Source organism: Xiphophorus hellerii, chromosome 11 (genome assembly GCF_003331165.1).
Source record: "Xiphophorus hellerii strain 12219 chromosome 11, Xiphophorus_hellerii-4.1, whole genome shotgun sequence".
Lineage (NCBI taxonomy): Eukaryota > Metazoa > Chordata > Actinopteri > Cyprinodontiformes > Poeciliidae > Xiphophorus > Xiphophorus hellerii.
In genome coordinates, this window is record NC_045682.1 from 20,236,160 (window position 1) to 20,262,164 (window position 26,005).

Below are 26,005 nucleotides of genomic sequence, written 5' to 3' on the forward strand. Positions count from 1 at the left end.
AAGGATCATTCGACTGATGAAAATTTGGGCTCACAGGAAACAGAGTAGCAGATTTATCTCCATTTGCTCCATTTCAACTTCTGAACCGTACCCACCCTCTGAGCATTGACACACAACTAAATGAGATGCACAACATGAAGCAATCCCAGTCACATCCACTAAAGCTGAATTTCAGAGCCTGTAAGCGTGTGACACGGTGGTTTCATTTTCCGACTGCCGGAGCTGCAGCTGGTCGTTTGAGCCCACAGATTCTGACAGACGCCCTTGACTGGGGAGTGATCCATCGCCTTCAGCGGGGGCTAGGGAATAGAGGAGTAAAATGGAGAAGAAAAAAAACAGATATGTGTCTATCAATGTCAAAACGGATATTCGGCTTGTCATCCGCATGAAGGAAAGCTGTGTCAATTCATCACGCGCTACGAGGAGCTGGGGCGTTATTCACAGTTGCTTCGAAAGCAGAGAAGATTGTATTGTGAGGGAAGAAGAAGAACGCGTTCAGCTGGAACAGTTGACTGTAGTGATTGATTTCTGGCAGGTAATAAAGGGCACAGTCTGATGTATCTGTTAAATCTATGACATCCTGGGTTCATAAACTATTTGTCTAGGTTGCAGCTCAGCTTCATTCAGAAACAAAAAACTGAAAAAGTTTGCAGCCTTGGGCCCTCACACATCAAAAATCACGTTTTGGTAACTTACAAGTTTAAATAACTACATTACCTTGTAAAAGTATCCATGTCCCTTTTTTAAAATTAAATTACATGTGAGGGACCAGCACAAAGTACCGTAGAAGATGAAGCAAGCTTTGTAGAATCACTGTCACTGTAATTACTCTTAGGGTGATTACCTGCTCCACATTTACGCATATAGGAGAAAAATTTTACTGCTTTTTCTTTGCAAAATAGCTAAACTTCAGTCAGATTGGATGGAGAGTGCCTCAGTCACTGATTCCTAATCGGATTAAGGTCTGGACTTTAACTAGGCCATTAAAGCACATGAATATGCTTTAATCTAAACATTTCCACTGTAGCTTGGGCTGCATGCTTAGAATGTCTTTTTTACTCTCTGTTCAATTACATTGAATGCTGCCTCATACCTTCTGATTTTACTTAGCCATACGTTCTTAAGGTTTTTATTGCAGTAGTTTCTTCCCCAGCAGAGTAGCTGGATGATTTCTTCAGTCTTTTTCTTGACAGAAATCTTTTCCATTTCGTTCTTGCTACACTGGCTTGAGGAGCAAAGAAGTTTGCTAAATTTGACTCAAAGATGAGCATGGCAAATAAAACTTCAATAAGTTATTTTAGCCTAATGTACAACAATGATTGAAAAACATTAAGTCTGGCGACTTAAGAAATTAGTTAAACATTTATTATTATAAAATGTGCAATATTCATTTCTTTAACAGGTGGACGACTAATAATTGGATAACATTTATTTCCCCCAAAAAATGCCACTGAATTTTATTCCAGCATTCATACACAAGTACACATGTAAAGAAAATGTAAAAAAAAAAAAAAATATGAGTGGAACATAAAAAAATCTGAATTAATTCCAAGAAAGTTTGTATTCTGCCATCTTTAATAACCAACAACAATAACAAAGCAACTATAGAAATCCAAACCAAAAATGTTTTGTTTTTGATCATCTAATCTACCACTGAGATCTTCTGGTAAAAAAAAACAAAAGCCATAATCAAACCTGTTGACATGCAAACAGAAAGTAGTTCAGGGTGTTAATCAGTAACTATCAGCAGCATTTTCTCTGTACAGTGTGTGAACCCTGCAGGATGTTCCTCAGAGGCATCAATGATAAATGAAGTATGCAGCGGTGTGAGGCTGCTACATGTAATCATTAGTTTATTTAGGGTGAAAGCGATCATTATTTAGAGTAATGGCACCAGGGCAAAAGTAAACTGGCCTTCTAGCTTTAAGTGAATATAATGGATTGATAAGGGAGGCCATCATCTTAGTCCAAGGAAAACAAGGAAATTAAATGAAAAATGGATTGCTGGTAAACGCAGCCATGCACGCAAAGCAGGCACTCATTTATTTCCGTGAGCCTAGTGTCTGTAGTTAAATTAAGATGCATGCCAGTGTGTGTGTTTGCGCGTCTTTAGTCTGCAGAGCAGGAGCAGGGCGGTGAGGTTACAGGGCAGCGGGGGAGGAGCTATGTAGCCTAATTAAAAAGTTTGTTATAATAACTAATCCCATCTGGCTGGGTTTCTGCGAGTCGCCCACTGCCTCCAATCTCCATCCTACCGTGACACAGCACACCCAGCGCGATTACTGGGAGATCTGGAGTAAGCTCGAGGAATTCGGGGTCAGGGGGTGTCAGCATTGCTCCAGTCTGCGCTCACTCAATCAGTGGCCTCTTCATCCCCTTCCTGCCAGTCCTCCTCCTCTTTAACACAATCGTGATTGTGGAAGTGCGAGAGTCCCCTGGCCTCCGACTCTCCGCGGGCCTGCTGATTGTAACCCCACCACCCACCCCATCCACCTTTTTGTCGGCATACAATGGGGCGAGAAGCCTGTCTCCTGGCAACCGATCCCTCGGAGAAGGTTGCTGTGGTGCTCAAGGGGCGGCGTGACGCAGGGAGGGAAAGACAGAGACAGGCGGCGAAGGAGTTGAGGAGCAACAGAGAGAAGTTAAGTAGGAGAACTGATGAAAAAGCTCTGCAAGCGAACGTTGTGTGTGTCACACACACATAAGGTGTGTGTGACGATACCAAATGTTGCTGGACAATAAGTTGCTCCAGAAATTTTTGCCATAAGTTATAATACTGTCATTTTGAGTAAACTTTCAACTAATATAAGAATAATTACGGTATATTAGTGCAAGTACACTCTCAAAAGATATAAAAAATCTTTCTCATTTCTAAAAAAAACATTTAACAGTGGAAGTGGAAAACATTTTAAATATCCAAAATAAATTAACAAAACAGCCAAAACAGAATATGAAGTCCCTGTGACCAAAAATTGAAACAATCGTACTTATTTTTAATTCATCATGCGATTAATTGATTTATAGTTTGTTGAGAAAGCACACAGTTACTTTTGTTTAACAGTTCCACATTGATATGAGTAATGTGGTTATTATTGCACAATATCAACATCAATATTTTCTACAAATTTGGTGTTTTAATGTAGTTGCGGTAGTTCTAAACATCCCCCAGTCAGCTTGTTTTTACAGAGAAGGTTTGATTTCATGTGCAGATCGTAGCTCCGGTTGAGTCGCAGCTGCTTTCCAGAGGTAATGATGAAAACCTACAGATGAGACGAGATGCTGAGATAACTTGCCTGCATTTCTCATCTGTCTTTCAGTACTTGAAAGTAGCTCAGTTTTTCCACTGATGTGTACACGAATTCCAAAGGTCGATTTCATCAGATGCAGATGAAGCCAGGAGTTTACAGACAGCGAATAAAAATACCTTTTCTTCCCCCTCACTGTCTGAAGATAAATCAAATCAAGTTTCTCTTGCTTTAGGTCAGTTGGAATTACCAACGTTATTTCTATTAGCTAAATACCACAATAATGAGAGAGAGAATATGTCAGATTTTTTTGCTAATGTTTTCAAAATCAGAAGTTTACATACATTTCCTCAGTATTTGATAGCATTACAGATTCTCTCTAGGAATGAGATCAGAACTTTGTGGAGGCCACACCAAAACATTGACTTTGTTGTCCTTAGGGTTATGCTTAGGGTCATTGTCCCATTGGAAGACCCATCTGAGCCCAAGCTTCAACTTCCTGGCTGAAGTCTTTAGATGTTCTTTCCTCATAATCCGATCTATTTTATCAAGTCCATCAGTTACTCATGCGGCAAAACAGCCCAGGAACATGATACTGTAATCCCCATACTTCATGGTTTGGATGGTATAAGAATCCCAGTTTTTCCTCCAAATGTAGCAATGCCGGTCGTTACGACCAAACAGTTCCACTTTAGTTTCATTAAACATCTCCGACATGTCTCCAAAAGTGAAGGATTTTGTCATTGTGTGCATTTTTAAACTGCAATTTTGCTATTTTTTGTTTGTTTTTGAGTCATGACTTCCTCTTCACTGAGTGACCTTTCAGCCCATGTTTATACAGAACACACTCTGTGTGGACAGTGACACTATCGTTTTTGTTTCCTCCAGTATCTTCACAAGGTCTTTGGCTTCTGTTATATTATATATATTTTGTTATTCAGCATATGTAAATTTCTGGTTTCAACCATCAGTTTTAACTTTAAATGTTCCACAGACAAAGCAAAGTCATGTGCTTCAAGGAGCAGCTTCAGCTTGTACTATTAATAAGCCTTACAGTTTTGTTTTTTTGTTTCTTTTACCCCTCCAGGGGGTCTTTTGTGGGCTCTAGTGTCCTTTATGTGATAGTGGGTTGACAGGAAACAGGGAAGGAGAGGGGGGGAAGACATGCGGCAAATGTCGTCGAACCCGCGACGGCAGCGTCGAGGACTCAAGGCCTCCAAATACGGGTCGCGCTAGGCCCTACGCCACCACGGCACGCCCATAAGCCTTACAGTTTGACAAGCCGACCTTTGTTAACCCAACGCCCAAGATCCTCAAAGCCCTGGCAGAGACCATGGTGGATGATAAGCTTCTCCTGAAGCTCAGAAAACCAACTCTTACCACCAGGAGATAAAGCCAGCAGCTATTTCAGGCTCACAAGGCAACAACAGTGACAGAAGAAGCTTGGCTAAGTGAAAGAGGTGAATTACACTGCGCTGGGATTTACTTCTATTTACCTTCTTCATGCTTTGCATCGCCTTAATCCTGTTAAAACTACGCATTTGGTCTACAGCGTGCTTCAGAGCCTCTGACAGCTTTAGTTCACAATCAGTCAACTTTGAAGTATTGCAGCCAATCAGCTGAAAATAGGGAAATGTATTATGACTGTAATGGAGGAGATGGTTCCAAGTAAAGAGATAGGCACACATTGAGGGCCATCTTTTATTTATTACCCAGCGAGAGCAATATTCTTTTTAGGGTCTCCAACAGTTTCACCAATTCAAATTCAAGACATTTCAGGACCGTTTTTAAGACAATTATGGTTGAAATTTAAGGCCTGCATCGCAACAAATGTATATATTTTAAGTTTGTGTCTCGCCAAATGTTCTTAGATCAGTGCTGATAGTGTCAGTGCCAAAAAAGCAAAACTGTTAAATTTCTGTTGGTGGCTCTTTGCAGCAGCTTTTTGCTTCTCATACTCTCTACACCCTTAACACATGTAGCGTTGTATGGGTTGGCAAAAGAAGTGAGCCTATTGCGAAGACGAACATTGCCCAGTCAACTGACAACAAATTTTCATTGCCCCATCACGGATACAAAAAAGCTGGCCTGCTAGCTAGTGCAACTGACAGTAAATTTGCACTTATCCACAATGGACCCAAAAAGCTAGCTTGCTAGCTGATTTGATAGGAAGGGGACATTAGCTGCTAGTAACAGTTAGCTGCAACCACTTCAAGTCACTGAACGTAATGATGTTGGCATAAGACTCAAACATTTGCATAACAAAAAAGTTCAGAGAGAAAAAAAGATACATAGAATGTAAGCGACTAGGTAGTCCCATCATGACAAAATTCAAATGTAACGTGTGTTTAACGTATTTAAGGCCAAACTATATTTTTTAAAGTTAATTTAGATCATTTTAAGGAATGTGTGAACCCCCCGTCTTGAGTCTGTAAAACACAAATCTTGAAAAATAAAGTGCAGAGGAGAAACAAAAACTAAGTTGAAACATAAACCACAGTGACAGAATTTTGGATGAGCGACTCACATTTTTCTGGATCTGCAGCAATGTTGGAATGAACATTAGTGATTTATTACAGTAACTCTGCAGTTCGTGGGGCTGTGGAACGAGCAAATAACCCAGCACAGCCAAACTCCAAATCAAACCTGGGTGAGCCAATCCCTCTCACCAATGCTGAGGCACATCAATTATTTCCGGCAGAACAAAGACCATCTCCTTAACTCCATTGCCGGTGTGAACGAACGCTCTGAACGGCAGCCACGGTGCTCCCGCTGGAACCGTTCAATTTGAAGCGGGGTGGGTGCCCAGAGAGGGAGCTTGGCTGCCGTTTATTTAATGTAGCAGAGAGCTGGGACTGTTGAACCATACTGATTGTGTTATAATGCAGCCTGAAAGCTCCACTTGCCACACAGAGCAGCCATCAATCCCCCAGTGCCGAGGACCTAAAGGCTGTTTTGACATAATTGAACATTAAATGATGGCGGGAATGATGAATGACTGGCACTTTACACCGTTGCCTGAGTGTTTGACAGCTTTTAGTGCAGCCCCCCGGAGGATGTGGTTATTGCATGTCTGCAACATCCAATTTGAATTCGTAAACATCAATTCTAGCAGTAAAGCTAATGTCATTACTTAAAGGCTAATGAAATGCCTTGCTTACCAGAAAACCCTTCTACTCGGGTAGAAGGAAAGCCACTATGAGATCAATTTTAGTTCATCTGGAATCCTGCCATACCAGTAGAAAAAAAATCTAAAGCCATTAAACAACTGTGGGAATACAGAGAAGGAAGTAGAGGCAGAGGGAAGCTCAGTTATTTCATAATGAGTGATTCAGTTTTAATTACTGACCTCAGAGCTGAGACGCCAAGCTACATTAAAAAAATACAGCAAAATTTAGTCAGTTATGGATTGCTTTAAAGATTCACAAACCAATAAAAGTTAAAGACATGGGTGCAGGGTGTACGTTTCATGCTTCTTCAGGCATGAGTACATGAGGGAAGGATTATGAAATCCCACACTAAGTCTTGGGTACGATTAACCCTCTATGGCATGGCGTTGCCCTCAGGCAACAAACCACATATCTGTACCTCACATTGCTCCTTTATTTTATTTTTTGGGGGGCATGATTTTTGACATATTTTTGTCCAAAAAAAAGTTTTTTTATGAATATAGTTTTTGTTTGATTTGTATTTCATTTCTCATAATCAGTGTAGAAAATCTTGGTGTTCTAGACCAATGTTACCCTGAGGCAACAAACCCAAATCTGGTTCCAGGAGGTGTCAGAGTCCGATTTTATGATTGACATGTAATTAGGGACCACCAAGCTCCCAAAGAATGCAGGAAAATATTTTTTCCCCCAAAAAATAAAAAGTCATGCCATAGAGGGTTAACCAAACTTTAGGTCCAAACTAACAAGAAATGATAAATACTTTAATTGGTATGTTGATTTCATCTTAGCTTTTACTATTCATTTTCTTTGTTGGTTAAATTACTGTGAAGGGAAGAGGGCTGACTTATTGTAGCACAGGGTGGACATAGTGTAGCCTAAACACTCTGGCAGGCTTTAAAGTTGTAATTCTGACCAGAACTGAGAATGATGGGGAAAAACTTTCAGCTTCTGAAAGAGGAAATATTTCAACCAGCTGTTTAAAGATATCCGTTTTCATGTTATGTTCTGGGTCTGGATTCTGAGTAATTAGAGAAAAGCAAATACAAGTCACAGGAACTTATAGAACTGTGGGGAAAAAGTGACTTAGTCCAGAAAATACAGTAAATGGTGGTCTTGGATTGGCTGCTTTGCAAACACCAACCAATCGTGCGTGTGGCATTGAGCAAAGATATTTCAGCTTCCTGAGATGGATTTTCTTTAGAATACTGCAGATATGTTTTATGACAAAAGAAAATAGAATCATTTGTGCCATCACCTCTCGATGACCCACATGGATGCAGAATATTATTCACTATTGACTTTTTTCTTTTGAGAACCATAACAGGGGCTCATTCTTGAAAACAGAACCTTGTTGGATCTATTTTAAAACAAATGAGGGCATTTTGTTTTTACCTAAATGGTCCAGATATTTATATTTTGAAACACACAAGATTTGTTTGCTAAAGTAGTGGTCAATTAGCTCCTACTCTTATTATTTTATTGGCAAAAACTACATTCTAGAATAATGAAGTGATATTTTTGCAAAAAAACAGACCTGCAAGTCAAAACCATCCAATAACCTACATGCATTATTATAGTATCATTTTACTAACAGCCAGCTTTGGCACAGGCCTATGGTTGTCATTAATGGGTAATTAGTGTTCAAAATTAAGACAATATATTCATCAGGAAAATGGAAATAAAACAGTGATATTTATTTTGTCAGTAAAACACCACTACACCCAAACTCTGCCAGGTTTTTCATGAATCCCTATCTCACCACTGTCCCCACCACCATCCCTAAAACGAACACAAAGCTTCTCTAAAGCCGTTTTAACAGTTTGATAACAATTCTACATCTCAAATGTGAGCTAACTTAAGCACATTACCATAAAAAGCTCCTTTCCTCCAGGAATCCGCTGAAGCCAATGGACAGAGCTGGTGACAATGCGAGGGCTGGGTCTGCCACAGAGCTGATAGGCAAAGCGCCAGAGCTGCTAGCAGCTCCCAGATAACACGCTGATATCATCCTCAGGGGAAACAATGCTAAATGTGCCAATATTATCATAGGAGGAGGAAATAATTAAAACAGGACAAACTGTACATACTGAATATGAGGTGTGTGAGAGAGACAGCAGAATGTCATGTTTCTAAAAATGTCAATGAAGATGTCGCACAGAAACGGTTTTGGTCATGCTAACGGGGGAATTGGAAACAAAAAACAGGCAGGAAATGCTAAAGCAGAATGAAAGGCTGGAGAAATGGTGCAAATGAGACAGCAAGTGATTTGTTTGTGATCTTAAAAGTAGAGATGCACCGATCCGATATTAATATCTTTATAGGTCCCAATACTGAAAAGAAATTCTACATCAGGTACCAGTGAGAATGTGCCCGATTCATGAAGGCAGATATATTTAGTACAATTCTATTTTTTTTCTTTATTATTGTGATTGACGTCATGCTTTACAGTTTCTTTATTATTTATTTTGCATTGGTTGTTATACTCCTATTTGCACTGACTGAACTAATTAAAGTTGTGCTGTTTTTACAAGTTTGACCAAGCTTGTGAAGATATTGGGGTATTTAAGTGTGCTGTACTGGTGCAGAGTTAGCAAATAATTGTTTTTATTTAGCACACTTATCACTTATTGTCTGTCTTAAAGGAAAAATGTAAAGATTCAAGTCAATTCAGCACTTTTTTTCAGGATTGGATCTTATCGGCCGATAAACCTCAGATATCTGTATCGTTAATAAGTAAAACATAATATCTAAATAGTCATGTTTGGAAAAAACAACCATTAAGCATGAGTTAGACATACTTTTCATTAAGCCCACATTTATGTTTTAAAGTGATTTTTTATTGGTCTGATGTAATATTTTCATGTTTTCATTCTCTGTAAGCAGAAAATCGCATTCATTAATAGAAACAAAGGCTTCAAAACATCAGTGAGTGTTTCGCTTAGTGAAATAAATGAACTTTTCAATAATAATAATAATCTAATGTATTGAATATGGCCGTAAAACAACTTGAATATCTCTGAAACTAACCAATCTGCAGCCATGAAAGTGGAGAAAGTAGAATAAAAAGGGGCTAAAAACCCTTCAACCCAAACCGTTCATACTGTTGCCCTTTCATTAAATACCACACAGGGATTTAGTGAGCCTGTTAAACAAACAATGTCTAATAAATGCAGGTATTTGTCATGTGAGCTTCCAGCAGTTTACTGTGAAGCAAAGAAGAAATGGAAACCACATGTCTCAGTGGGGTATAACAATGGGGCGTCTCTGTTGCAACAAGGCAGCAATGTTGAAGCCTAGTCTATCTCCCTCCACCCCAAACCAACCAACCCCTAAAACAAATAAAGCATCTGGATACAACCCAGACTCCCATCAGCGCCCCAGCCTTTATGTGAGCCCCGGGGCAGAAAGCCAACCGTGATTCGGAGGCAACTTCACTGATCAAACACTGAAACGCACCGCAGCTACTTCATTCACACTCCTGGGTGTGTGGAATCCTGAAAAACTATTCTGAAAATGGTCAACAATTAGGCACAAATATCATAGTAGAAGTTTTCTCCTTAAATAAGAGACTATAAATTAATGACTATTCTAGTTGGGAGAGCAAGTTCATCTTTTCAGTTTGGTAAGGCTTAAATATTTGACTGAAGTGTGTGTCCTGAAAGCTGTGAGAATGAACAGACTCTGGTCTGACTTGCTTTTCTCTGCGATAAGAAAATACTTCCTCATACCAGCTGAAACCAATCGCAGAACTTTTCTGCCAGGCTGATCTGCTCAACCGAAAGCGCTCATTTAGCTGCAAACATGCCCGAGATATCACCGAGACATGATGACTGAGGGTTCACCGCCGGACCACTAAAAGGATTAAGCTGCCAGTTGATCCTGCAGATGCAGCGCAGATTCAAGTGAATACTTGGGCAGAAAGGGCTCCAGCTGAATTCCTGGGTTCCTCCCTTGTTCTTCCAGGCATCTATTCTCTGACCATTACTAATGCCGCTGCATGACCGCATTCCCTTCCACATTGTTTCCTCCACTGAATCAGAAAAGAAAACGTTTTCTAAAAACCACAAACATCCCGGTATTTCTATTCAGCAACACTCGTATCCTGCATCATTGGTTAACAAGTAATGGGTCATTGCTCACACTTATTGTTTTTGACTATTGTGCTCTGTTTGAATAACAGTTCTTCAAGCCTTTTCTAACATTGCACACTACAAAATAACTACAAAAATTTATGCTTTGTGGTAATATTGTATAGGGCCAATATCGATATCGGTCTGATTTTGCTGGTTGATAAATTGTTTTTATGAAGTTTATTTATGTGTTGGGTTGAGATAGTTACAGCCCAGACCTAAATCCAAAACTTAAAAATCGATCTTCCCAGAGATTCTCCATTTAATCTGACTTTGTTGGAGCTTCATTACACACTCTGTTGTGTTGATGCATCAAAATATCCCAGTAAAAAACATTAAATTGGAATTTGCAAAAATGTAGAAACGTTCAAAAGGTTTTCATACCTTTGCAAGGCGCTATACGTTTCATTCACAACTTTCCTTAAAGCTATTTATCTTAATGAAGTGGTAAAGTGACTTGAAGAACTTAACTTGAAAAGGTCAACTCTATTAAGACATTACCAATGCTTATGCTACATTTGCATAGTAACCCACTTTCCAAGTATGGCTATCAGCCGAACTGGCCAGCAAGCAGACAATGACTCTGCTTTGCTCATGCCATTTTCTCTAGGTTCCAAGCTAAAATTAGACTCTCTGCCCTTAAGGACATTGCATAATGGCAGACCTCTGGTCACTGGAGGAATAAAGTCCTCTGTATGTTTTACTCCCAGAGCGTGCCATCAATAGTTGCCAACCAGTCAAACATTGTGCATTTCATCAAACAAAATGTGGTCGAATTTTGCCTCGGGACTCGAGCAAAACTGAAACGTTGCCAAAACACTTTGGAATAACCGCTGAAGAGTCAATATCTTTTCAAATGCATTTAAAAAAAAATTAAATCAACAGCAGTCAGAGGAGTCTGAATGAGGAGTTTGTGGAAGAGTAACAACACAGAGCATGCCGTCCTGTCCTCCCAGACTCTACAGCAGGACATCAAGATAAGGCTGTTGTTAGAAGATAACAGCATGGGTAATCCTTCTCCTCCTTTCTTTGTAAACCGAGCCGGGGCTGGAACAGGCCAGATATTTATTTTCAAGGCTGCAGTTTCTTCTTCTCTCAAAGCTTGGCGGATCCAGGTGGAGTAAAACGCACCTCTGCGGCGAAGCTCCGTGGAAAAGCAACAGGGCAAAGCTTGTCAGTTGTTGTTACAGCTTAACCGAGACTGCTGGAGTTTTTTTATTCACGCCTCGGCAGGAGGAGGGAGCTCCAAACAGCCGGGCTTGTCGACATCCAACTCTGACAAGACGCAATTGGGAATGTTAAAAATAACTCCCCTGCATGAGCAGAGTCATCCCGCACGATGGTGATGCCACAATTTGTGACCTGACTAAACCAGCAGGGATTTTTTTTTTCCTCCCCCTGACATGTTTTCAAACTTTTCATGAGAGAAGGCAATTTTTGTTTCAGTTTTCTGCACGGATTGCCACAAACAGTTAACAAATGCTTCTTCAAAAAAAAACAAAAGTTACCACAATGCAACTCTGGATTCCAGTATCTGAAAAACAGAAAAAATGTGGTTGCATTATTTTGCAACCAAAGAGAACCTAATTTATTAGCATTTCTATCAATGCTTTCCCTCCTTTAATGATGATGTTTATAAATAAATCAAATCTGAAATCTCTGCCCAATTATCCCCAAATATTAGTGCAATTCTCACTGGGTATCAAATCAGCGCTGCTTGTTTTAGATTCCTCACAAACTGATTTAGGTTTAAGCATAGTTACCGTGGTAACAGCAGGTAGTGTTCAATGTTACAGCAAAATCCTTTGAATCCATCTAAAAATAATAATAATACAACAGTGCAGCCAAAATCTGGTTATTTTATAGACTGTATACAGTTGGTGCTTCTCATCAGGTCAACAGGTCAACTTCATACATTGTTTCTCTTATTCTTATATGCATTTTAATTGAGATATTTAAAAAGCATCAGCTAATGTGACTGATGTGTGGGGAAAAAAATATTTTGTTTCCTTTGATGCAGTTAAAAGAGAAGTGTCAGCTGAAATGATGAGCTTCCGTTACCACTAAGGTAAAACGCTGATGACACAGCATGACGACACAACGCTGGGATAATTGTGCTTGATTATCCATTGGCTCTATTATTAGACTTCCTTGCTCAAAAGCAAATGCAATAATATCGGAATTTACTACAGAAACCTTATAAAGAAGGTTAATATACTGAGGTTTGTGTTGAAGCACAAACCTCAACATGCTACACTGGGATTTTGTGTGACATAAGAATTGCAAAGAAAAAAAAAAATCATGAATTGCTTTGAACTATTTATGAACTTTAAAGAAAAGTTAGGTTATTTAACTATAACCACAGCTTTTTAATTCTCCTTCAAAAATGGAACGAGTGTGGGACGACTCCAAATCTACCAAAATATTTGGAGGATCTATGGAAGAGACAGAGGACAACTCCAGAAATACAGCCTCCACTGGGATTCTTTAGATCAAAGTATATTTGGACATTAGAAGGGTCCAGATAAAATTCTAACTTAAATCCAATTAGCAATCAGCTGCAAAACTTTAGTAAACTAGTAGGTTGTATCTACCTAGGTCCAAAATGGAACGAATTCTACTAAAAACGAACAGACCACACGCAGTCAAAAGAAAAATAGCACCTAGAAAAGCTTCTGCAAGGTCATCTGAGTGCTGAGGGTGTTGTACCTGAAGTAAAGTGCTTTTGCCTGAAACCTTCTGTTCAAACCGCCAACTCCCTGATGACTCTAATGACATCTAAAAAGGTCTGACCGACAGTAGCCCAGACAGCCAGCCAAACGCTGCTTATAGCACATCTTGGATCAGTCGGACAACAAGATAATCTCTCTGAGGTGCAGCACTGTGGCTTTTCCCCTACTGATATGTTGGGTTTGACATAGAAATTAAGGAAAGAGAAATATCAACCAAATACTTTACAAACAATTGTAAAGATTAAAAAAATTATATAGATTAGACCAGTATCCAGGAACTTGATGTACTGTTTCAGTTGCTGCCAGAAAAATGTCAGACAACAAAGAAGAGGATCTTCTCATATTCTCGAAGGTCATTCATTGACAGCTGGAGTGCTGAGGTGTGTTATGGCTCGAGCCGTCGCAGATGAATAATTTCTTAACACTCATCTGTCTCAGAGCGATTAAATATGAAGGCAATGCCCTCGCACACCTTATAAAAGAAAGCTGCGTCGTTGGAAGCGGCTCAGTGACTGGGCGGTAGATTTACTATTTTTCTAATTATTGGCCCCTTGGAGAAAGCCAGTCATCCAACAAAGCTCTGTGTGTGTGTGCATGTGTGTGCCTATGAATTATACATGGGCTCTATTAAGACACTTAACAGCTGCTTCTTGGAGAACTTAGCGGCAGCAGCAGCAGCTCTGCTGCCTGTCTGTGGGTTTACTTATTCAAACCTGAACACTTGTCCATCAGGCATTACATTATGGAGACTTTGACTGGTTTATGGCTACAAAGCAGACTGTACTGCATCTTTCAATCGCAAACAGAAGACATTTTTTGAACTGACCAACACAGAGCAGCTGTCAGTCTATGAATCAATGAGACCTGAAGCCACTCACCAATACTCTTTTCTCAAACTACTTTTGATAGATATATTGGCTACTGTCAAATCCCTAAATCCGTAGGCTTTAACAGAGCATGCACTCTGGCCCATAGAAATCATGATCCAAAACACCTGGTACAGACTAAAACCTGAACTTAGTTAAACACATGCAACCAGTCTTAAATTTTTAAGTATAACGACCAGGTAATAATAGCCAGGTAAACCCAAGCCATCAATGTAAATTTAGCTGGAATTTAAAATAAATGCAGCTGAAGAACACAGTGGTATCAGCAGGGTCAAAAGAGGGTTGCCCATCTCCCAAAATTAAGGAAATTGGGGCCGATTTATCGGGTGCACTCCAACTTTTGATCTGGATGGCAACCGTTAAACCAGTTTTAGGTCTCTGCCTGAAAAGAAGAAACAAGCTCTTAATAAAGTATGTGTATACAGCCCAAAAGAGCAAATACATCAACTCTGAAGACTAAATATCCACTTCAAGTTCCAGTGGTCATAGTCAGGGTTTCCCTCAGTGCATTATAAGCCTGGCAGCAACAAATGACATGGTTATATGGTCATGGCCACTGGTTATATTTATTTTCATTGTATATGAATATAGTGACAAATTCATTCATATGATCAATGATGAAACAATTTTCTATTGTTCCTAATATAATTCAGACTACATTAGAAAACATTTTGCACATAAATTATTAAATCTAATTTTAAAACCAATTTATGTGTAAATCACTAAGAAAGAAATCACTAAGTTTATATCAGCAGGCATTATTTACAGCAAACATTAATTTAATGTACGGTAGATAATATTATACTATTAAACCTAAAAGTACAATGTGCAGTCTTGCAATACATCTAAAAATGCCAAGTGAAAACAAATCAATAAAGAATATACACACACACAATTCTTGTATTCCTTCCTCACCATGCCTGCAGTTAACTATATGTAATGTTTTTCAATGAGATGAAGTGCTAAAAATGGCTACTTCAACAGCTGCTTCACCCCCACCTGCTATTCCCTCCAATTCACCTCACCTTCTGCTCATTCTGCTGGAGGACAGAACAACAGAACCCTGCCCTGCGCCACTCTGCTCTGAGTAAACCCATTCTGTGACAGCAGCTGATAAAATGTGATACACACCATAAATTACACAATGCTAACCTCTCAAAAAACTATGCTTGTTGGGAAAAAAATTGAAAAGAAAACATAGCGTTACAATAAATTGCGGAGCCTGTTTTTCTTGATAAAGGGATTTTTTTATTTTTCACCCGTTCTCCACGACGCTGTGCAGAAAAACACCGCACAACAGATAATTTACCAGAGGCTGAGGGATGTGGAGAGCTGAGCTGACACCTACCCAGCAGGTATGCAGAGAGGAAGCAGCACACCAGCAACTGCAGCTGCAGCACCCTGAGGGGCTGCCAGCCACACTGAGTATCTTCACACCGAGACGTCTAGCCCAAAGAACTGAAGACATGAGGATAGTTCAGGTTCGGTACGAGGTTAGGGAGTTTCTACACATCCATGTCTTACATCTTGTCAAACACTGTTTTAGATTGATTTCAACTTCCCTAAAGGATTTTTTTTTTTGTTTCTGAACTTCAAACCTAGTCTCCTCCCTAAGCTGAACTCTCGTTTTCACTCTGGTCTGATGTTTTGATGTTGTCATGAATGTTGAAGCAAGCAGAAGCCATTGGTTACGTAAGCGGGTTGTCATGTCAACTACTATTTTATGATTTACATTGCAACCAGGGTTTATCATCACCAACTAAAACCTGTTACAACATCAAAGTGCATTTATGAACACAGTCACGAAAGCTGCTTAAAGGCCCACCCAAGCTCAGCCTATGAGCATCATTAAAGCACAGGGAACTAACTAGCTGTTTCCAATAGCTGTAAATGTTTACTTCTGCCTGCAGGTCTAAACCCAGACACCCAGTTCTGTCTGTGCACTCTGATCATCTGTTCCACTCAGAGACTCTGAAGATGCCATCAGAGGGATACAAAATGGTCGTAGAGTATTGACTAAAACAAACAAAAATATCAATAAAAGTTCATCTAGCTGTAGAGTGTTTTCATACCTGATAGTTTGGTAGACTTGGTTTGATTGGAGACTGGAACATGTTATATTTTCAGCTGGTTTGGTTTTCTGTGTCAAACAATCCAAACTCTTTGAACAATTTGTTCCTCTGCCCGCCTGTGGCGGCACTGCATCAAGATCCATTGAAGGAAATGACACGAAAACCTCCAAAGTCGACATGAGCGCATGAAAAGTAAACAAAATAGAGTTGTGTCGGATTTTAGTGGGAGTAGGATTTCTCTTTTATCTTTGGCAAAGACCACGAGTCATTTCTCCAGCCAATGCTAGACCTTTGCATTTGTTTTGGTAGAATGAACTGTGCTATAGTCCACTTTCTGCTTTTGGAGCAATCTCCAGTCTGCTTGACATTCATATGTGCATTCAAACCGCACAGAGTTCACTTGAACCAAAAAGAGATCTAGGTTTGTAGGCGGACCAGAGTTTGCTGTTTTGGTCCGCATTAGAGTTCGATTACGCGCTCCTAGCTGTGCTCAGAGTTGGTAGTAGCTCAACTCAGGATGTTCTGCCGTTGGAAAAAAATCTCTTGATTGAGACTATTGCATAAATGTGGGAAGACTGACATTTGGTTTAATTAAATCTGCAAAAACACATTGTTAAAAACAACAGTAGAGAACAACCTCTTTGTTAAAAGCTGATTAAAATGATTGACTGCTCACAGCTGTTGGGCTTGAAAGAATATTTTGGATGGTTTTGCAGATAAAGTAAAACTGGTCAAACATCACAAACACTGAAGATCAGTCATAAATCTCTGATCAGTGGATCTCTGAGATAAGCAGCACATCAACCATGCATTTTGATAAGTTCTAAAACAATATTATATGGAAAATATGCAATATTGTTAGTGAATGTCACAACAACAAGATTTGTGGTAAATAAGTAACCACTTAAATCTGCTTTGGGAGACACAAACCCAAGAGAAAGAGTAACATCACGTGTATAATTAGCCAATATTTACAGGAATTCAAGAACTTCATCACATCAGTACTGCAATGATAAACTTTCCATATACAAGTAAAGGGGCAGTATTATGTGTTTTTGAGGCACATAGCACAATAAAGTAACTATGTTACCTTCAGTTGTTATAAAATTACTGTATATATCAAATATGACTGAAAAGAAATTTGAAATTGATATTTAATGCCTTGAAATTGGGCCTCTGTCTCTTTAAGAAACTACACCTTTAGGAAGTCATCACAATGTCGCTCCTTTGTTAACTAACACTGTATTCACCAGCATTGCACTGAGAAGTAACTCATATAATGAGTTCAGCAGATGTGCAGTTCCACCAGGTGTTTGCTAGTTGCTGCTGGCTAGTCTGAAGGAGCAGAAGCTCAGAAGTCAACAATACTAATACATAATGCTACCTCTTTAAAAACAAAAAGGCAGATTTTGCACAATAAAGACTTCTTAAACTTCCAAAACTTAAGTAATATTTTTAGTGTTATGTAGTAGTATTTTTTTATGAAACGCGCAGAAAAGGAGTAGCCAATTTATAAGTATTTTAGATACAAAAACCACCATATATAAAAAAAATACTTCCCCCAGAGAGAAGCATATTTGTCACAAGGTCTATTATTCCTCATTAGGAGCAGAGGGCATTGTGGGAGCTTCAGAGTCAGGCATGTAGTGGCTAAGTGATGAATGTGCTGGGGGGGTGTTTATCACCCTCACAGTGCCACACAGTGATGATGACCGATGGACTCAGGAGAGAGGGGCAGGGGGAGCGGCCGTGCTTTGACCTTGTTTCAAATGACAGACAGTCCCTCTGCAATCCTTAGATCCCATCTTTCTGCCCCTTCCTTGCTAGACTCGGATTCTAACAGCTCCTGCTGTCAGATTACGCTTCTGAGGAATCTCATACCTGCAACTGGTCTTTGTTTTCCACCAGGCATCAGCCAATTAAATCTCTCTCTGTTTAAAACGCTGTAAAAGGTGACCATATAATTCATCATTTACTATCTCTTTTTGTCTTAGAAGGTGCTGCAGGTTAAAACAACCTTTGAAGGCTGTGGTGTTTATCACACATTGCAGATACAATATCTTATTCATTAAAAACAGAACCTTTACACACACACACTCTCTATGCTGCCTTAAGTAGGCCACTGAACAAAAGCTAGAAAGCAGAATCATACAAACATGTCTGGATGTTTGTATGATGAGAAAGCAGATGTCTCTTAACGGATGAACACTTCGAGCTAACATTAATATATTTTTATAATTTTTTTTCACCATATATCTTTCATCTTTTTCATATTTTGGATTTTAAACATCCAAAATATTTCCTTAAAGCAACAAATAAAATGGATACTGTTGTCTCTGGAAACAAAACTGACCTTCAAAAAACGGGCCAGTTGAGATCGACGCATCTGACTGAAGCATTTTGTCATCCAGTTATTGGTAGAAACAGACAGACAAACGAGAAAAGTAATCATGAAAATGGAAATTATAGAGCCCATTTGAATTTATCATGCAATTAATTGAATTATTGTTAACAGGCTTATGCCCTAGAATATTATTTTTGCTATACTACCCAAGAAATTCCAAGTATATAATGTCTCTTTTCATGTGAGAGAATAAAAACACTTTAGTCTCCTGGAACAACTAGACTTTTTAATGGTGTTAAACGCAAAGTTAGACCAACATGTAAAGTATTAAAAGCCAAAAAAACAGAGACATACGTAGCTCTGTTTTGGTTGATTTAATTGGACTCTAATTTTTTTACCTGGAATGTCAAGTTAGTTTAGGGACTATTAAACTCTAGTCCGCCTACAAACATAGGTCTTGATTAGACTAAAGTGAACTCTAGTGCTGTTCAAATGCATATGTGAACGCCAAGCTGACGAAGGCTGCACTAAAATCAGGAAGCGTACTATAGCGCAGAGCATTCTGGGTGTACAATAAAAACAAACGTACAATTCTAGCGCTAGTGGGAGTAATGGCTCGTGGTCTTTTACCAAAGACAAAAGAGTTAAATTATAAATTCTCACTTCACTCCAGTTTTGTTTACATTTTAGATACGCTCAGTGTCTTCAAAGATTTTCGTGTAATTTCCTTCAGTGGTTCTTGGTGCAGCGCCATCACAGGTGAGGAAGAGGAACAGATTCTTCTAAAGATTTGATTTGTTTAGCATCGTGGAGTGTCAAAGCAAAACGCACCGCCAGGAAATGTAAAAACGCTGCAACTCTGGTCCCAAATCAAACTGAGTGTCCCAGATGTGAAAACACCCTAAGAAAGTAGACCACAGTCAAAAAGTCCCACTGTATTAATGAACAAATAAAAATAATTTTTTTTAATGGTTATTAAAGTAGAACCCATCAGAAAGAGTGATTATACACCTTAGCAGAAGAATAGATGAGTTATGACAAAGGCTGGACATTGTAGGATCCCATTTATCAATTTCTGAAGCGAATCCTCTGTTTTTCTCTGAATTATTGGAAAGTAAATACCACCAAGCCTCAGGAAAGCAGGTGAATAAAATAAACCAGCTGGCTGGGAGAGACAGTAAAAAACCATGGTGGATAACTAACTTGTGACACGTGGAGGCTCAAATACCTGGCAGCACATGGATGCACCTAAACGTATAAAGGCTTGACCGACCAGTCATTCTGACACCAACTTTAATACGGTGAGGTTAAAGCAGAATCAAGGCATCCCACAAAAAGCTTCAGCAGCCCCAGAAAGCCGTTTTCCTGTCTACCTGTAAGGAAGGAATGCGCTCTGAATACAAAGTGGCTGCACTTCAAAACAAGCGGCGCTATTAATCGCCTTCCCTAAAGCTCCAGAAGGCAGTAATTTGTCCATTCAGTAATCCAGATATGAAATGGAGGGTGGAGGAGAGAAAGGAAGAGAGAGAGCTGAGGGTAATGTAGCAAAGTGAGGGTGCGATCTGCTCTTAGCGCTTCCACACAGGTGAACAGGACAAGCCTGGCATGCTAAAATATTAACGTCTGAGGCTGTGAATATTCATGTGCGCTTGTCCCCCCTCATCAGATCGTAGAGGACGGGCCGCTGTCCCTGGAGTGTAATCCGATTCCCAGCGTCCCCGTTTGGCTGTCAAGGACAAGGGGCTTCTGGGTGGAGAGGGCGTTTGGCAGTTTGCAGCAGCAACATGTTTCAGCCAACAGGAGACAAGCAGCGGATGATGGAAGGTGAACCTGTCCTCCGGTTGTTATCATCATCTGCATGAGGCCAAACGACAAGGGCTCAAATTCACTGCTTTGCGTCTCCACCCGATGTCCTTTATGAGTTATTCCGTCATGGAAACATGGCAGCAGATTGTAAAAGGGACAAAAGCAGAGTTATGAAGTAAAGGCATCCAATTGTTTAAAATAATATAAGAGCTTCATCTACTGTACAACAAACACAAACAGCCGAACAAGGGGAAGGGTAGGTTTCTTAGGCAATTGGAGCACACTCAAGTACACTCCCTGGATGTGCGTGTCTTCTTTTTTTTGTAGTAGTAACCAGGCAACCAGTTAGCTGGCCAGAGCCTTTGGTTTTAGGCCTATCAGATAACATTGTTACAACTTCACCGGCAATCCACTTTAAAGGGATTTAATCTTCCCCAAAATGTTACATAGTCCACATGAACTCCAACTCTGGTCTGTTCCAACTTGCGGTGTTTCATGGAAAGTGAGTCTAAAAGGAGGATGTTAGGAAGCGGGACTATTCCAGTTCTTTCCATGCAAAAAACTGCTGACAGGGCAGATCTTCATCAGTGAAGCTACAGTGTACTACAAAGCCCGCAATTTGCTTTGCAGATTGCCCAAGCATAAAAACGCAATCACTATCAACATACCAGCTCTGCAAACATGTATCTATGAACTGTCTTTTCTTCTTTCTATGTGCAGAATATTTTTGGTGTGCAGCAACACAAAAGCCTTGCCTTGCTTGGAACAGAGAGCAAACCACTGACAGAGATAGCGACACGTGGTTGGTGTAATCCAAACCAGGTTTTTACAGCTCTAATGTATCTGCAGGTTATCTGCTCCCAGCTGATCTCAACAACTGAGATTTTACTCAGCGGAACCAGTAGGTTTCATCTTTGTTAGTAGGAAAAACTGCTGTAGGCCTTCATGTAAAATGGGTTGTGCTAGCACAAGATTACCAATTACATTACAATCATGCGTTTGGTTTTAATAAAAAACAAACCCAATATTCACTAAAACATACACATGTATAAAAAGATTTGAATTTTGTTCCAGAAGATTAAAAACAATAAAACTCTTTGCTTCCAGAGAACTAAGTAAAACAGGAACAAATAAGAAAGTGAGTAAACTGATAAATACCAAAGTAAATAGTGTTTAGGTACAAGCAGATGTGGCCCTTTGTGATGGTATTTCACTCACTAATGTGTTGCTGATGTGTCCATTGTTTCTGTTTTTGAAGAATTCATTTTTTTGGAAAATGTAAAAAATGAAATAAAATTCGCACCAAGGCACTCCTTTGGTTTCAGAGAGCTGTCAGCTAGCTCAAGGCCTTAATCTATTTTTTGACAAAAGCATTTTATAGCCTCTATTTATTTGCACTTTGAATTCAGGTCAACTTATAGAAGGAATGACTGAAATGAAATGGAAAAAAAATTCTGACATTTTGTAATTTTTTTAATCGAAAATGGTATGAAACATAAAAATAAAAACTCATCTGGGATTTTATTTTTAAGGCATGTAGCCCAGGCCTAGCTGAAAGTATGGACTTAAACATTAAGTTGTCTCTTGAAACACCAGAGGTGCCTCCTGCAGAATGTTCTTTTTGAGAAGTATTTGGGTTTTCATCCAATTTTTAACCAGCACACCAACTAAAATAGACAAATATGAAAAAGAAGAAAACTCTCTCCATAGCAGACATGTGCTCATCGCTCATTGGAGGCAATAAAAAAAAACAGCAGTAAGGATTTGAGTTTAACATGTGGAAAAAGCTATTTTTCATACGTTTTCCACTAAACATCCTGTCTACTGATGCTTTGCTGTAGGAACTCACTTAAGAACCCAAGTATGACTAATTTTTATGTTTCTCTGTTTCGTTAAGCTGGAAGACAAACTATTTGCTGGTGCTACTATATCTCTATTGTTTACATGCAGCTAATGAGAGGAAAGAAACCATTTCTGGTTGTTTCAGTAAATTCACTTTTTTGCCCGCCATTTTGCCTCGTTTCTTCTGTCAACATCTTGCGTCGAATAAACAAATCGGCAGAAAAAAATGGAGCAGACATATTCCACTTGTTGTTTAGCCATTAAAGAGAGCTTTGCACATTACCATTCATTTCAAAGCCAAGTCAGAAGAATGCCATGAGGCCTGCAGTTACTGTTCTTGTCTGCCGAAGTGGAACGGAGCTCACATAACGAGACCATGGTGCCATTAAGATGGTAATGAGGCCAAACTAGCGTGGACACAACAATATGAATCATGGGACAAAGACAGACTCAAAGCAACACTATGTCGGCCTTATATTACACACAATAACCGGAATCAGTACATGCAGTGATGCGCTCAAAGATCCGTAACAAAGAACTTCTGCATTTCATTTGATTCTGCAACTAGTCAGACCGCTGGAATGTAACTCCCTTGTCTGTAGCTCGTTGGCTAACCCAGCAAAAGTCTCCTGTAGTGCAATATGCACCATGACATATCACTAACTAAAGCCAAAAGACAACTGGGTGGCTAATGTTTCACTCTATTCTTCACAGAGGGAGGAGTGATTGTGCGGTTTCAGTTCAAATTCCAGCACACTAAATGCCACGCCCGTACTAATGAGATCAAGCTGTGTATTTGCTCATTTTAAAAACAAAGAATGGGCTAGCTGTGCTAAACATTAAAGATACCAGTCGAGTTTGGGGTTTTTTACACTAACAAATGCACACAATCAATAAAAACAACCTAGCTGCATAATGGTCTATAGATTTCAACTATCACATTTTACACAATGTGAAGTTTCTTAAAAGCACATCGAAGAAAAATATTCATGCGCATTTGAATCAATGACATCACACGAGGCATTGACCAGGTGGCGTTAGTAAACACTACCACAGATGAGCTACTTTTGACAAATTTCAGCTAATCCTAAAGCATTTATAATCTAACCTAGTCTGACGTCTTAACACCTCCTCCATGGGTTTGGATTGGTGCTAAATGTTCCCAAATTATGCATAGTGTATGACACCTGTGTCAAACTCGAGGCCTGTGGGCCAAATCTGGCCCACCATAACTTTCTATGTGGCCCTTTAGATTCTAGACTAAACACTAAGAGTGCTTAAATATTATGTTATCAATCAAATGAATGCAGTTTTTATCTGTTTACTGCCAGTAGGGAGTACTGTTTACTCCCTACTGTCTTGAGAATTATCCTGGAAATAGACGCAAAATCAGCAAATTGCGCTAATAACTGGGAGTTTATTGCATATTTTTCTCAAAAATTGTCAGAAGCTTTTTTTACCTGTACTAAACAGCTGCCTCAGTCTTAAGTGATATCGGATTATAGTAAATGATCTATACAGAGAGTCATAAAAAGTCACATTTACTGTCATAAATAAGTGCAAACATTTCCAAATTAGTACCACAAATACTTTGCAAAAAACCACAAAAAGAATCACAAAATCTTGGAGGGACTGATAAGATGTTCAAAAATATTATTTAACTTTAAGAATTCATTGATATTTTAACTGTAGGTGTACAAGTTTAATCAATACATTTTGGCACAACAGACCCTGTAAGAGCATTCATGATCTTGATTTGGCCACGGGCTTGATGTCAGGCTTGATTGTGCGCAATTCCACTAGATTCTCATCTCCCTTCGAGGCTTCATCTGAGATTTCTCCCATTGAATTTGATTCCTCAGAATGCAATTCATCCTATTCAATCAGCAAGCAAAAGGAGTTGTGAAAGATAATGTCAATTTTGTGCACTGTTTAAAAATTGTAGCCTGCCTCTATAGGACTGGAGTTTGGCAGTGGACAAAGTGAATGACAATATTCAGTCAGTGTTGGCCACGTTCCAAATATTGAACAATTAAAGTCAGAATAAGATGAATGTTTAAAGACACTCTAGACATTGGCTAAGATGTAGTCTGGCTCTGCATGTCTCTTTTAGCATAGCTTCCTTCACGGTAGAAACGGCACGTTACATATGTCACAGCCAAACGTTAGCAATTGGGTAAAATCAAATCAACTCCAGAGGCTAGTAGCATACCAAGATACAGCTCAAATGTTTTGCTGCATGAAGTCACTACCTTTGCAGGAAATTGAAGAAAAACAGTACTAGATGAGCTGCAAAGAACGCTGATTAGTTTTATGTTGTGATCTCACCAAAGGCACATGGATAATGTTTCAAAACACAAAAACGAAAGAATGACAAAATGTGACAATAAAATATTACTCCTTTGGTGATAAACTTTACTTAAAGCTTGTTTGATTTACACAAAAGCCCGGCAAAAGTAGTTTGAATGATGACTAGAAAGTAAAACACTATGTGTCTTTAAAATAAAATGTAAAGAGGATCTGATTTGATTGATTGAAACATATGTTCTTGATCAGAAACTGGCAAAATTGCAGTTAAACCCCCAGGGGACAAGAGAAAAAAAAAAAAAAACTCATCCAATCAGATGTTTTACACAACACAATGCACTTCCAGAAACGCCAAGAGCCAACAAAAATCCCTTTACGGTGCGGATCCCTACATTAAACTTTAAATAGCTGACTTTCTTCCTCTGAATCATTTAAACCAGCAGAGAAAATAAATCTGCCAACATGAGCAAACGTGTATTTAAGTTGATATGAAAGCCGGGATTTCAGACTGGATAAGGGGGTAGAGACGGAGAGGTGGGGTGGAGGGGTGGGTTAAAACTGCTGGCAGATGGCAGACTAAAAAAGCAGCACTTTGAAGTCCTCCAGCCACAGGTTTAAAAGCGGATCAAGCTTTTGTGTTCACCAGCGAACGATAAACCAAAAGACATCGCACAGATGCAGACGTTTCTGACATTGAATTAAAAAAAAAAAAAAAAAGCCCTGGCATTTTACCTGCTATCATAAATCAATACATTTTAAACTAATCGGTAGAAGGCAGAAACTGATCAAATCAATAATTCAAAACCCTGTAACTTTACATGGTGGCTGCTTAGGATAAAGCGGAGAAATGTAAATAATTGCCGAATTTCTATTTCGTTCTGTTATTTTCTGTAGTACGGCTAGAAATTAGTGGAAAAATAAATAGCATACCTATTAAAAATCAAACTTTAAAATTAAGCCTCACTTTGATAGCACGCTTGTTCGAGCTTACTAGCTAACTAATCGACCTTTGACTCCCAGTTTCTCCCTTCGGAGTCATTTAACTAGTGTACTATAGTATATACTATATGTATACTATATGTGCTATAGTTAACATCAACTATCAACTTCGACTGGTACAAAACCCTCCAAAAAATCAAGCACTTGGTCAAAGCTCGACGAAAGCAGTTAACCGTCAGAGGCTAACGACTGACCATTCTGTTGGACTGCCCTGTTTTCTTGGCTCCGTTGTTTTTACTGGAAAAATTCATCAAAGTACTCGGCTTTCGTGTGGCTGTCTGGGAACTTACCTGTGAGGAGGCTCAGCAGCGTAAAGCAAAGCCGGGGATTCGAAAGCTCCATCCTTGTGTGAAACATCCCAACAGTTCTTTGGGGAAACTTGCTGAAAGAAGTTGTGCCGATACCGAGTGGAAAACGTCAGCCTCGCTCTGCTCCACCAAAGCATCCAAACTCCACTCCGCCTCCTGCGCC

General features: G+C 39.4%; 1 protein-coding gene across 1 annotated transcript in view; it reads right to left on the reverse strand.

Moving 5' to 3' along the window:
- The window catches only part of cxadr (CXADR Ig-like cell adhesion molecule), a 47,741-nt gene extending 21,736 nt beyond the window's left edge, over positions 1 to 26,005 (reverse strand). The window contains exon 1 of the mRNA XM_032576407.1: positions 25,825 to 26,005. Within this exon, the coding sequence (XP_032432298.1) occupies positions 25,825 to 25,891 (67 nt within the window). The 5' untranslated portion in view covers positions 25,892 to 26,005. The remainder of the gene's footprint in view (positions 1 to 25,824) is intronic.